The sequence below is a fragment of the Plectropomus leopardus genome, chromosome 6 (assembly GCF_008729295.1).
Source record: "Plectropomus leopardus isolate mb chromosome 6, YSFRI_Pleo_2.0, whole genome shotgun sequence".
Taxonomy (NCBI): domain Eukaryota; kingdom Metazoa; phylum Chordata; class Actinopteri; order Perciformes; family Serranidae; genus Plectropomus; species Plectropomus leopardus.
The window spans coordinates 14,926,200-14,940,285 of record NC_056468.1 but is presented as its reverse complement, the minus strand read 5'-3'; the positions used below and the strand labels follow the sequence as shown (position 1 = coordinate 14,940,285).

General features: G+C 42.7%; 1 protein-coding gene across 1 annotated transcript in view; it reads right to left on the bottom strand.

The window, feature by feature from the left end:
- Window positions 1-14,086, bottom strand: part of mctp1a (multiple C2 domains, transmembrane 1a) — an 86,512-nt gene that overhangs the window by 25,720 nt on the left and 46,706 nt on the right. Inside the window, exon 16 of the mRNA XM_042487805.1 lies at window positions 5,343-5,399. Within this exon, the coding sequence (XP_042343739.1) occupies window positions 5,343-5,399 (57 nt within the window). The remainder of the gene's footprint in view (window positions 1-5,342; window positions 5,400-14,086) is intronic.

Genomic DNA, 14,086 nt, shown 5'->3' with positions numbered 1-14,086 from the left:
TAATTGTATTTAGCGCTGTCCACCAAAACATGTTGATAGCAAGTGTAAACAGGGCCTTAGTGTGATGCAGGACGTCAGGCAACGGGGTGAAATACCAAATATAAGAAGTCCTATTTCCCCACTCTATTTTGAAAGGGCACCATTGCTACATCCTGGAGATAGCCCCACCTAAGACAATTGGGATTCATTCAAAGAAATACAGTTAACCTAGTCTTAGTGCAGTGTTGAGCCAGACCTTTCTTCATTGCTGGCAGAGCACGAAAACAAAGCGCTAGTGCTTCAGTATGTCAAAAACAACAATGAAAAATAAACAAATAAGTTACTGTTTGACCCCAGTCTTAGATGAAAAAGGATTTCAGTGCTGGCTGATATGGAATGCCTTCAGGAATCGGTCCACAACTAAGACTAAAAAAAGACTTTCATTTCAGCGTAAATTTAGATTTTCCAGATCAATGTGTTCAAGCTAATGAATAAAGTCAACTCTATATTTACCATCAACTCTACACATGAGGGAGGGAAGGAAAAAATGAGCAAGAAGCGGAATATATTTTAAAGGTGCATGTGGTATGTCTGTGTGTATGTGTGTGGTTGTGTGTGTGTGTGTGAGCAAGATATAGATAGATAGACATAGAGAGAGAAAAAGAGAGGGAGTGCACTGAGCAGTAAGCCCGTGAGCAGGACATGATTGCAGTGTGTATCTTATCTGTGTCAGGTCCTCCTGAGGCTAGTGGAGCCTAGCTGAGCGGAGCACGAGCGCTTCAGTGACCAGTCAACCGTGTGAGGGTAATCTCCTCACTCCTTCAGTCTGTCTCTCTCTCACACTCACTCTCTTTCTCCCTTTTTCCAGTAAGCCACCCCCCCCCCCCCCCCATGCACACACACACGTAAGTAAGACGCTCACACCAAATACACAAACGAATTTACGCACACAAACGCTCACACCCATGCAAAGCCTTAAGGTGATTGCCTCGTGCGGGCTCGGGACAGTGAGCCCACAGGTGAGAGGAGACATCACAGGCTACATTGCACACTGAACCCCCTGAAGCCAGTACCCTCTAAATATAGGAATGCTATCTCACACTGTCCAAGGCTCACAGTGTTATTTCAAGCTGTATTTGTATATACTGAAAAGGTTTTTAAAGGTGCTAAGGGACTTTTAAATCAGTTTGATAGTAGAATTTAAAGGATAAAAAACATTTGCTTTGTCTTGGGGGTTTAGGGATGACTGAGGTGACAAGAAGTCATGATGCTTGGATGTAAATACTCATCTTTGCCATTTAAAAGGTGGCAGATATTTTTACATCATAACGGTGACTCGCAGGCATAACAAGTAACATTCACAATTGCTGCTATTCAATTTTCAACAGTTTCAAGGTCCTGGTTTTGTGTATGCTGCGCAGTGGCTTACCAGGCCACTTTGACTGAGTGGAGTCATTGCTAATGTTTCTTAATTAAACCTCTGCTTTACCCGCTATGACAAGTCAAAATGTCTACCATAATAAAGGTCTATTACATTCTGGAGGAAAACTCTCTGAAGATCATTTTACAAAACAAATTGAAAAATGTTCAAATGACAATTACATCTCTGATAATGTTCCAGTTAAAGGTGTAGTGTATATGATCTAGGGGCATCTACTGGCAAAAAATGGAATACAATATTCATAATTATGTTTTTATTAGTGTATTAGAAACTAAGAATCGTTGTCTTTTTGTTTCCTTAGAATGAGCCATTTATTTCTACATACAGAGTGGGTCCTCTTTAACAGAGCCGGCCATGTTGCTTCTATAGTCGCCTCGAATAGATAAATCAAACACTGGCTCTAGATAGGAGCGTTTTTAACAAGCAGCAACCATAGCGGCTGTGAATGAAGCCACACAAAAGTGCCAAAAAACTGCAGTTCATCGAATGGCCACTTTCGGCCGGCTCCAAAAGCGAGTCAGTCGTTATAGACCCCCATGTTAAAATGCCCAACTTTACCACAGAAATAAATATGTTTGTAGCCTGGTTCAAAATATCTCTATAGCTAATTTCCCTCTTCATGACAACTGTTTCTATATATTACACACCGATTTAATTTTTATTAAGTCAAAAAAGTTGCACATAATTAAGGGCACGGCCACTTTGAATGAGAGGCTGTCTGCCAATAGTGTCCTCAGACTAACAGTCAGATCCATCCCTCGCTCCTCCACAGCTCCGACCTCTTGTCCAAATGTGGTCACTTCTAGCTCCAAAAAACCAAGACAGCAATGGCCAAAATGCCAAACTTAAGGCTTCAAAGCGGGAATCTACAAACCAGTGGGTGGCATCATGGGGCTCCTTTGTTTTTTGTTTTTTTTTACAGTCTATAGTTTTTACATGACCTATGTGCGTCCATAGACATGCCTGGAAAGGGAGAGATAAGAGGTTTTTATTTGGATACACTCTGCATCCTTAAAGGTAGAAGCCTTTGAGGATGTAGCCTGAATAAAATTAGTGTTACTAGGAAGGTGATGAATGGATTACTTTTCAATATAAAGATCATTTCATGCTGAATAAATATAATACAGGTTTTGTCTAAGAAAACAATCTCTGTAACTTCGGGTCTTGCATCATTGTATTGGCTCACTAATGGACTTTGAAGGAGAAAAGGTGCATCTGCATCTCGCTGCTGTGTTTAAAATTAGTTTTATTGAGAATAGAGGTTAAAAACTGGGGCTGTATACTGCTAACATATTTTGTGTGTGTGTGTGTGTGTGTGTGTGTGTGTGTGTGTCGGCAATAAGAACCAAGTAACATTCCATGTTGAAGGTCAGCACACACACACACACACACACACACACAAACACACAGTGTGATGGAGGAGGAGGGAGAGGGAGGGAAAAAAAATAGTTTGTGTCTAACATTCTTTCACCCTTCATGTGCCTGCCTGCTTGGCTTTAACAACTGAGCCGTCCCCATCAATTAGTCTAGATGCTGGACTTTCATTGAGATTAAGTGACTAATATCAGCGCTCGCTCACAAGAAAGACACTTTTCACGTCTGCCCAACAATCTGTTAAGTCAAAACACATGTGGTGATCCAAGGCAAAAAGCCTGCAAGGGGTCCTCTATGCAATGAAAAACAGGTGCTCTACTTTTTGGCCATGTAATACCCCATTTAGCCTCTGGGGCAAAGGTTATCCAGCTAATAGCTGCCTTGTGGTGCACTGGGAAGAGCCATGCACATGGCCGGAGTAAACATCTGGGACGGATTGTACATACTTGCAACATATGCTTCAAGTTCAATTAAAATGAGGCCTTGGCATATTTATTAATTTTTTTCCCTCTCCTCTCTCTCTCTGTTGCTCTCTCCCTTCTTCACTCTCTCCCCTATAGGCCTGTGCCATAAAAGAGGCCTCCTTTGACCCGTCCTTCATACTTACTCATACAATCTGAAGCAGTACCTCATATCCAGCGTAAGAGACCTCATATCCAATGTAAAAGACAAATTTGCTAAGCCCTGAAAGTCCATTTGTTCTGCACTTAACCAGGTTGGAGCGAGAGCAAAGAGAGAGAGAGAGAGAGAGGGTGGGTGGGGGGTATGTGTCAGACTGTTAGAGCAAAAAAGGCAGGGAAGAGGACGACTGAGGGAAGGGTAGTAGGAGAGTGGGAGGGGAGAGACATGTAGGTGAAGAAAAAAAGAGAAATGCCCCCCTTTCAACTTCCCTACAGCTCAAATGAAATGCTAACAGTTGAGGGGAGCAATAGATCAAAATGTATGAAGCCAGAGTTGGTAAATTGTAGCCTTTGTGGCGGCTGTGCTATCCAGCATCCCAGCCCTGTGTGAGCACAGAGAGCAAGGCCCTCTTATGTGGAATAATCAGTTTGGCACCAAATCTGACGGAGGCCGCAAAAAGCTGCTGCTGCACCTCATTTCAATATGAAAGTCCAAAATGTATTTCATATAATCTGCAGCTTTTCAAATGCCTGTATTTTTATTTTTTCCCTGAGAGGAGGAGGGAAATGCAATGATGGAGGAAAGACGTAAATAAGGGGGAAAAAAAGGTTCAAGGTTGCCTGGTGCATATCTTCAGTCAGTGCCCCCCCTGTACATTTCAGCCTTGGAACTTCACAGCCATGAAACTTCGCTTCTGCATCACTGTGGGAGAGGATGTAATGCTCACGTATCTTTGTGTGCTCATCGTACGCCTGGCTGACTGATTGCCTGACTGGCTGACTCACTGGTGGGATGACTATTTGACCATCTGCACTATAAATGTGTTTTTTTAACCCCTTTGTTGCAAGCTTGCACTTCAACCCTTCAAAATGGGAGAGGTTATAGTGAGGTTGCAGTTGCATGAGTAAATTCGGCGTACAGAGTGTCCTCGGGCAAAAATAATTTCAAGATATCAAATTGCCTGGTCAAAGGCCTTTACAATTACCATTGCAAACATCCAGAGTTTTCCTCCAAAAAGATTACCAAACCAAACCATGCAATTTACCACATCTTAGCCTGCTAACCTTTATATTGCTGGAGTGCGGCTGTAAGGCATCAAGTATCAACTCCAGTAATTTCAGAATCCAGACTATTTAGTTAGGGTACTTTATTATTTTCACAGGAAAAGGTTTCACTTAAGAAGCTTATCTTAGAATTTTGTCTTTGTTCAACTCTACTGGAGTTGCATCAGACTGGAGCATCAAGCAGAATATTGTTTCCATTTCAAGTGTGCCTCACCAAAAACCACACAACACAGTGGGTGGATAAAGAGCTGTACCATTTCAATAACCATTCCCAAGTGGAACATTGACAAGGGACTGTATCCTATCCAGTGGCATTTGTTTCAGTAGCTGTTCCTACAGTGTAAACGAGCGGAGGCAGTAAAGCAGCCACCTGTTGTTACCTGATAGTGTCTGGACAAGCCCAGATGCTGTTTTACTGGGACATAAAGGAGCAGTGAATGGACCTAAATAGCTAACTAAGCACTTTATATGGTTGCATGTTCTCAGGAAGCGGAGCTGAGCATTAGTAACGTAAATTTGACATAGTGTTACATGAAGGGAAAAGGAAAGGATAGTGTGCCAAACTGCAGTAACAGACCAAAGCGAAGCAAAACCACAAGGAGGAAAAGTGAAGAATGTGCTGTGTGTAAAGCTACAGAGAAAACTTTTCAAAAGGTTAAAAGGTTGTACAATCTTTCTACATGTGTTTGCGCCTCAGGCGGTGAGGATACCTGAATATGGGGAGGAGATGGGAGGGGAGGATGGAGTCACTTCATGCGTCTGTTTGTGTTTCCGGTGTGTGAAGCGGTGTCAACCTCTCCTGAGGCAGTGTACCTATGTGTGTTTGTGTGCGTGAGTGCATCCCTGACACAAGACATAATTACCTTGTCATCTTTGTCATAATCCTCATCCTCGTCCTCCAGCAGGTCCTCCACTGCCTCCTGACAGTTGCAACAGAGGAAAGAGAAAAAGAGAAATATGTTTATGCAAAAGCTATAGTACAGATAAACATCAGATAACACAGGGTTAACATCATCAGAAAAGCCAAAGAGGCATACTAAAGCTGATTTGTTATGCTTATGTCTGGCAAGAGTTTGTTAATGAGTATGGAAAGCATGCATAACTACGGGATTGGTGTGTGCTAATATGTCACGAGCCACGAAAAGGTTCAGAATTAGAATTTAATTTTAGAAACACTCTGTTGTTCAAATGTGTTGACACTTCTGGAAATGTAAGCAAATGCTCTGGCTTTGAATTTCAACGCGCTGAGGATTAAAGTCTATTCATCCACTCAAATCGCATTGCACAAAAGCATTCAAATCTTACAGCATTCAGTGGGACGAGACTGCAGAACTCTTTTCCTCCTGTTTCTTCTCGGTCTCATCTGACCTCTCTGACCTTTGCACTCGTCTCTCACCTCAACCGCCAGCCTTCCCTATCACTGTACATTCATCTATCTATGGTTTCACATCCTCTCACAGAATGATGTTCCGTGAGAGGAGGGAGAAGAAAGCCCGCAGCACAGAGAGCAAGTCACAAAGAACAGCAACTACGTGCTTCAGTGGTCCACAACCGATGAAACTGGAGCTGGTGTAGCTCTGAAGCCCATACGGATACCAAGACTGTACGACACAACAATGGTATGTGCAAGTTGTACCTTTTTCTATTCAATAAAATAACTGTATATACAAACTAATAGGAAACACAGTAGAATACTGGTTTTACAAGAAATACAGTTCTTCACATAAACCTCCAACCTTGAACTGTATGTGAAAAGCAAGCAAGTCAACAAATATCTTGGCATGTATGGAAAACCCTGAACCAACAAGAGCGGCTTAGGGCCACTGTGTTCAGTGATACTATGTGGAATGAGTGTTTAGTGATACAGTACTCGAGTTGTTTGGGTGTCTTTGTAAGCATGCACAAGTTCATGTGTCTAGTCTGATGCCAATGAGGCAAAAAAACCACAGATCCCCCCTGCCTCGCTTATCCACCCTCCTTCTGTCAATCACACATCAAAGCTACAAGGTCATATTGCTGCTCCCAATTTACATAGACAAACACCCATATCATAAGCCCTACAGCTGTCAACCTCAGCATTCATCTACTCTCATTGTTGTTACCAACCCCCAAAACCCCCCCAAAAAACCCTCTGCCCAGCCCCAGCATCACCACAACCCCCTAACCACCTCCAGAACGGCACAAACTAGTTTGGAGAAATCCAAAAATCATTACTTAACAAGACAATAGCTTTTGTCCTTTTTGTTTTTCATTGGAATAAGGGGGGGGACTATGTGGCGGCTGACATAAGCCTCTTATGTAAATGCAGCTTCCCACACAAACAAAGAGGAGTTCAGAACAGCAGAGTTGAGAGGGTAGAGTCAATAGTGCGTGTGTATTTGTGTGTGTGTTCTATCAATAGCACCGAGTCACTAGGGCAAAGTGTTGTGCATGTGTGCACGGCACCCCTTGTTTTAACTGTCTGACTGTACGGCAACTGGTTATTCCCTGTTCACTCAGACTCCATCAGTGTCTAGACGAATAAGCCTGACTGTTCACAGTTCATCTCTTTATTGATACAGAATACATTCACTAATACAGTATACAACTACCAGAGAGGGAATTCTCGCACTCAGCCGAGGCAAAAGATGCAGACGTGATACTGTAAAATGAAAGCCTTCTGGCAACTCTAAACAAATGAACTATAACTGTTTATAAAGTCATCATGGTTCCTCCCAAATCCTTTCACCCGTGCCAAAATACAAACATAATGGATTCCTCCACGCAGAGGCTTTACTAGGGCACGCCTGGCACACGCTCCAAACTTTAAACAAAGGGAATGAGCATGAGCTAGCTGGAGAAGCATGACCTAGAGAGACAGAGAGAATGATAGAGTCGTTTGTCTCCCTCTGCTCTCCGCTCTGCTCTCTCTCCTCTATCGCCTCTGGTTACAGAGAGAAGTCATGTTTCCTGCAATGAGACACAGTGTAAAATTAATAAATAAAAAGACATGGAACATGTCATCTGCCCTGAAGATTGCCACGGCTAAATGTGCGCACTGAAGCTACTGTCTCGGTAAGGGGAGGATATAAATTACCTCAGTGCAGCCGATGAATTCCAAACATCTTTCTTTCTTTCTCTCCCTCTACCGCTCTCTCTCTCTCTCTCTCTATTTGTCTCATTCTTTCGCTCTTTCTAAGACCTGTTTGGTGTATGATATCATTTGTCTGCTTATCCCCCCATTATCATGTTGTTTGAATTACTATCATTACAGCACGGCAGCATCAAAGCCTTGCTGTCGACAGGATCGCGTCGAGCTCACGTTGCCTGCAGAGCTGCTCCAGTCAATTCAATATCTACTGAGGTGGGGATTAACATATTCAGACCTATTCAAATGATACAGGGATGATGCAGGCTACTCTTACAGATTACACTGTGCCCCATAAATACATACAAAGATGGTGATAATATAAAATACACACAAAGAATGTAAGTGAGTAGAATGACTTTGAGAGTTCAGAACGGCTGTAAAAGTATGAATGCACTCGTTTTGCCTCAGTGACTCATTACTAAAAAGCTGATTTGCAAGAATTAAGACCCTGTCTATACCTATAAAAATATATATCTAAATGGTTATTTTCCACCACTTTTTGAGATGCAAATTTTTCAAGACTCTGGTTGCTGTTTATGTGTGAGGACCAAGGAGCAACCTCTGGGCCTGAAAAATGAAGCCACAATGAAGTGCCAAAAACTGCAGTTCCTCTGATGGCCACTCGAGGCTGGCTCCAGAGGCAAGTCAATTCCCGTAGATCCCCATGTAAAAATGCTCAGCTTGTTTACAGCCGGGTACAAAAAAAACCAAACAAAAATTGTTTTGGTCTCCATAGCTAATTTATGACAACTGTACAGGGAGTAAATATTTTAAAATTCACCCGTTTACATTTTATTAAGTCTTAAAGTTACACATGATTAAGGATGGGCCTCAACAGTGATGGGATCTCCAGTAGGTATTTTGTTAAGGTAATATTAGCCTATACACTGTAGTGTAGACCACTGAAAAGAGTTAACACTGGTGAGCGTTTACAGTCGTTTTTGCGTTGTAGTGTGGCAGAGACATTTTGTTAAACAAAGTTCCTGTGGACATTTTTTTTTTGAAACAGAGGGATAAAAATATAAGATTTCCAAAATATCTGCATATGTGTAGGCAGGGTTTAAGTTTCTGTTGCAATGGCTCAGATCCCAGCATATTCCCAACGATTCCTCTCTTACATTACTTCACATCAGTGCAATAATACTGTCTATTAGAAGCAAACTGCTGTCCATTAAATTATGTTATGTAAAAATAAAGAGTTGTGCATTATCAGTCTTTACTCTGGAAAAAAAAAGCCTGCTATTCTGCATGTAAAGGGTCTGACTGTATTTTTTATGACAACACAATCCAAACAACCTACCCAAATCAGAGGTGTTTTCCTCTTGTTTTAGTGTCTTCTTCAACGTATCCTTGCACTGACTATTGCTTTACTCCTTTTTGCTGACTGATATTTGACAGCCATAAAGAACTGTGACTCTCCTATGTTTTGCATCTTCATGTTAGCACTAATTCGCATTCAGCCCTACAGAGCCAGATCTTTCTCTCCCATTTACTCTTGCTCTGTGCCAGATGAAGTGCGGGGTGCTACCTAAAATCTTTCTCGACTGAATTTGAATAAAGTCTGGCAAAAAAGAGGAATCTAAGGTAGACGAAAAGCCTAGAGTGTGTTTGGATCTGATGTTATGCTGCACAGACTGATTGACTGAGATGTGATGAGCAAGTTGTAAGAGTGGTAAAAAGGAATATCAGAAAAAAAGGTGTTTCAAGAACTGCCTATCAGGTAGAAATTTCTGTAACTCTGATTCCCAAGAGGGAAATTTGTGTATTCTCCTTTTCCATTCACAGGAAGCTTCTTGCATGCCCTCAGCAGCACAGCGGCTCCCCAAGTGCCTATCCAAGGACGGAGAGCAAACTCTTAGGGTCATAGGGTACAGAGACCTTCTGTTTACAGGATAGTCTCATTGCTCTGTGACGTTTTGTTGTTGTTTTGTTGAATGTGATAGTAAAGGTGACCAGTAGCCCTTAACTTAAAGGTCCGGTGTGTATGATTAAGTGGCATTTGGAGAAAGACTAAAACTTTTTTTATGTGCGTAGGAGAACTACGATGGCCAATGCGGAAAATGTAAATGAACCTGTCTAGAGCCAGTGTTTGATTTTTCTGTTCTGGGCTACTGCATGACAACGCGATACTCCGTGGAAAGGGCCCAGTTTTGTGTGTAAATATAGAAACAGCTCATTCTGAGGTACAAAAAAACACAACAGTTCTTATTTTCAGGTAAGTAAAAAACTAATGAAAATATAGTTTGGAATATTATATACCATTTCTGCCAACACATGCCCCTGAACCAAACACACTGGACCTTTAAATCAGGGCAGCACCTGTATCTGTGCAGTATCTAAAGCACAGCATCTTCAGTTTCAAAGTGGCCATTCTCAATCCATGACCTACTATAAACAACTCACTCACAAAACTCGTGCAAAGTTAACTCTGACATCGATGTTGGAGGATCAGAAGGATGGTTGTACGTTACAGAACTTTGCCCTTACCTAAGCAATACAACGTAAATGGAGCCAAAACAAGTTTTAACTGAGGCTACAGGCAAAGGTAACCCTGGAAAATATATTCAAAGCACTGAGCCCATATAATTAAGAAATATCCACTAACTAATCAACATGATGTAGTTATCCATAGGTGTCTAACTACATTGTATCAAGGTGAAAGGGTATCAGACACTTAAATTTAATGCTTTAGAAACCTATTCAATATAACTTTTGACGAAATATAAGACAGATTTTTTAAACCAATCATCTTTTTCTCTTCCAGGAAATACAGGTAAGGTACAGTGCAAAAGTAGCTTTTATGTAGGAATATGGTTGTTAGAGTAAGTTAGATTTATCTTTATCTAAGTGGTAACTAGTAAAAGTTAAAAGACAGTATAAAGGTCAGTAGCAGGTTGTAACTTTTGTAACGTCAGAAATGTGGACTTTGATTAAGAAGAGCTTCACTCATTTTGACAAAAAGAATTTTAAAGATGGATAAATGAAATTAGATCACATATTTGTGGCAGTTAAGATGTCACCAATTCACATATTTAATTAATGTGAAGTATCTAATATTAATAAAATTGAATTTAAGACAGACTTGCAGACACCCTTTGTAAGAGACAAACAGGAGAGTTTAAACCTAACAAAATACTGTTTGAGTGGATGGATGCTGCTTTCATGGAACTAAAAAAAAAGTACAGACCCTGTCTGGATCAATAAAACAAGTGAACACACACACTCCACGGAGGGAAAGTAAAAATCTACCACCTGAAGTAGTAGCCACATCATTCTCACCCCTCCTCTGAAATGCATCTCTACTCGCCCCTCTCTTGCTCCCTGGCCAGGCTGAGTTCCACTATCTCCCCTCCTAACCTTCCCAATGACAGCCACAGTGGGAATTGACGCAGAGGCAGACATCCCGGCGAACATGAAGATATACTTTCTCCTCCTTTTTTCTCCCATTCCTCTTTCCCTCCCTCCCTCCATCCTCCTGCTGCTCTTCCTCTTTGATACGTGAGGGGGTTTTAACCTCTCCAGCTGCTGAGGTTTGGCCGACTGGCTGGCTGGGGGATCTCAAGGCCCTACTTGGTATGCACTGTCCATGAGTGGATATGTATGTGTGTGTGTGTGTGTGTGTGTGTGTGTGTGTGCACGTGTGCATATTGCCTACACCACAGTTTCTGCAGACTGGGGGAGGGCTGTGCGTCTGATAAGGGCTGCTGGCTGAGCCTGGCTGACCCACGCGGGCCCTTCACAAGCTGTCAGAGCCGTGGCCCTCAGAGGGGGGCCCTTCCATCTGCACTGCCCCAGCCAGGGCTCACCCAGCAGGGGGCTAGAGAGGGGTGAAGCCGGGGTGCTACCGGAGCTGGAGGCTGGGGGTAGGGGTGAGAAGGGCGGCTCCATATTCATGAAAGCAACACCAAATCTGTGAGCATTGGAAAAGATTGAGTTTCGGGATAGTAATGTGAGCATGGCAAACACAATGTACATCTCTCATTGTGTATTTGCTGACAAATCAGCAAGTATGTTTAGTCAGGGATTCAGCAGCCATCCAGAGGAAAGCACAATTTTACATGCTCCACTAGCATTGTTGAGATAGTGAGTAAATACAGTAAATTCAGTGATAAGATGTTTGTCCTTCTCAGACAGATGATGCTGTCTTGGGTTATTGTTTCTCATACTTACTTGTGGAAAAGAGCTGGTACACACTTGATGTGCAATCTATCGCTCACAAACACACTCACATCTTTGGGCTTAAGCTCAAGGTTTAAACCAAAAAAACTCACAAACAGCTACAGCGGGTGTACTGTATAGACAAAACAACAACAACAAGCACTGAGGCAGACACCCCGAGCCGCTGACGTTGTTAGCAAAGAGCAGACAGTTACAAAGGTTCAGTGTGATGAAGGAAGTTAGACAAATGGAGGGAAAGGAGGGGAAATAGAGACAGCATGATGAAAAGGGAGGCTGGGAGGATTCTGCAATGGCATTCCTGATGCTCCCGATGCTCCCGTCCCGCTTCAAACTCTGCCCGTCGCCTGTCTTTCTGCCTGCCAGCCTGCCATCCTATCTGCCAGTTTAGCAGAGACAGAGAGGCAGCAAGAGGAGCAGAGATGAGCGCGGTGATGCCGGGGCGGCACGGGGGAAATCAGTGGGGCACAGGCGCTCCCAGTTAAAAGTGACATGACCTTTTGATTTTGTCACCTGTCACCAACTGCCATGTCTGACTCCGCACTGAGGAGTGCCTGCCATCCACCGCTGTTTTCCTGTGCCTCCGTCTCTCTGTCGCTCCATCTCTCTGAATGCCTCTCTGTCTTTTTCTGTCTCCTGCTCCCACTCGATCTCCTTTTCTCATTCTCCTTTTCTTTTCCAGAGTTGCGGTTTTATAGGGAAAAAGTGGAGGTGTGACTTTCTGGAGGAGTTGAGGTATAATAGGCTGCGTTTCCTCTTTTCCTTCCAGCTTTCCTAATATTTACTCTGCTCTACCTGTGTTATGCGTGACTTTTAATGAGGGCAGATGTCAAGGCACAGTGTGTTTAGAGACACAGTTTTTTTTTTAGATGCAAAATCAGGGAGAAAATAGAATAGATAAAAATGGCAATGAAGTTTTGTTCTAGAAATGATACAACATTCCAATAAAATCAGTCATTATCACTGTCTTGGAAATAAACCCGATTCTTTTTACACTAATGAACAATATACTGCTGTCACACTGAGTGCTTCACAGTCAGAAAAGTAACGATTACACTACAACAAGCAGAACGACATGCATTTGAACAAATAGAAAAAGACAAAATTAGCAAAAAAAACCCTCAGTCAATATTTTTTTCTAAACAATGACTAAGTCTTATTGGGGAGGTTAAACTCTATATTTGTTGTTGTTTATGGAAATGCGATCTCACTCAGGATGTAGAGTGGGTTGAAAGTTGTCAGCTCGATCTGTTGGAGGCAAGTCAATGAGCGTAAAGTATCTCCAAGCCATTAAGGTCTTCTCTTCTGTAATGGGTTACCGAATCTAGTGGGTGAATCTATGTAATGGTTGAGGCATGGGATAAAGATGATGGTCCTCCAGTGTGACAAGGCCTAATTGCCCATCATCCTGTGGTAGAAAGAGACATCACCATGTTTCATATGTGCCCTCTACAACAGCCTGCTCTGAAATTAACACCTTCATAACATCTGGTCAGGGCCTTTCTGGGCCAACTGAACAGCAAGGAAGGATTTCTGTTGGGATGTGTCTCGGCTCCTTAATCTCAACGTGCATCGTATACACTCATGCAAGCAGGCATACACATGATTACAACACACTGCTATGAAAAGATACACATGTGTGTACACACGCCTTGCAGCCTTTTTCTCTTCCTGCAAAGCTGCCTGTCCTCTGGTTGACCGAGCCCAGCCTACTGGCAGCTTCCTTTGCAACAGGCTTGGGATGAATCAAAGCTCCAAATTGTCCCAGGTTTCAAAACAAGATAGAGATGGAGAGGGTCATGTCATTAGGAACTCTGCACAAATACAGAAAGACAGGACGGACCTCCAGGGATGGTATGTTATTAGCTCTGAATGTCAAAGTAGTATCTTACTCACACATATTCAAAAGTGTAAAAGGTCCTCTTCTTTGTTTGTTTCTTTGCTTCAGTGAGCATGTTACAGCATGGCACACAGGTCAGCAAACAGTGTTGAAGAGTCAGGGTTCATAGGTCAGAGTGCTACATGATAAGAGAGGAGGTCGGCGACCTTGCTGGTGCATCGCCTCCTTTAATCGCTGTTCTGAGGACGCTCCGACTGCTTAGCAGGTATTGGTCAAGGTTGGGGCGAGGGTAAAGGAGCGCTGATCCAAGATCTGTTTGCAAAGCAGCATGTAACCACACAACATTCAGTGACCCTGAGTGGTGAATTACAGCGAGTAGAGAACACTGCGTTTGTTTATTTGCTATAGAAGGGGCTATGGACTGCGGTTGCAGTGTAAAATCAGGCAAGGGTCCTCACATT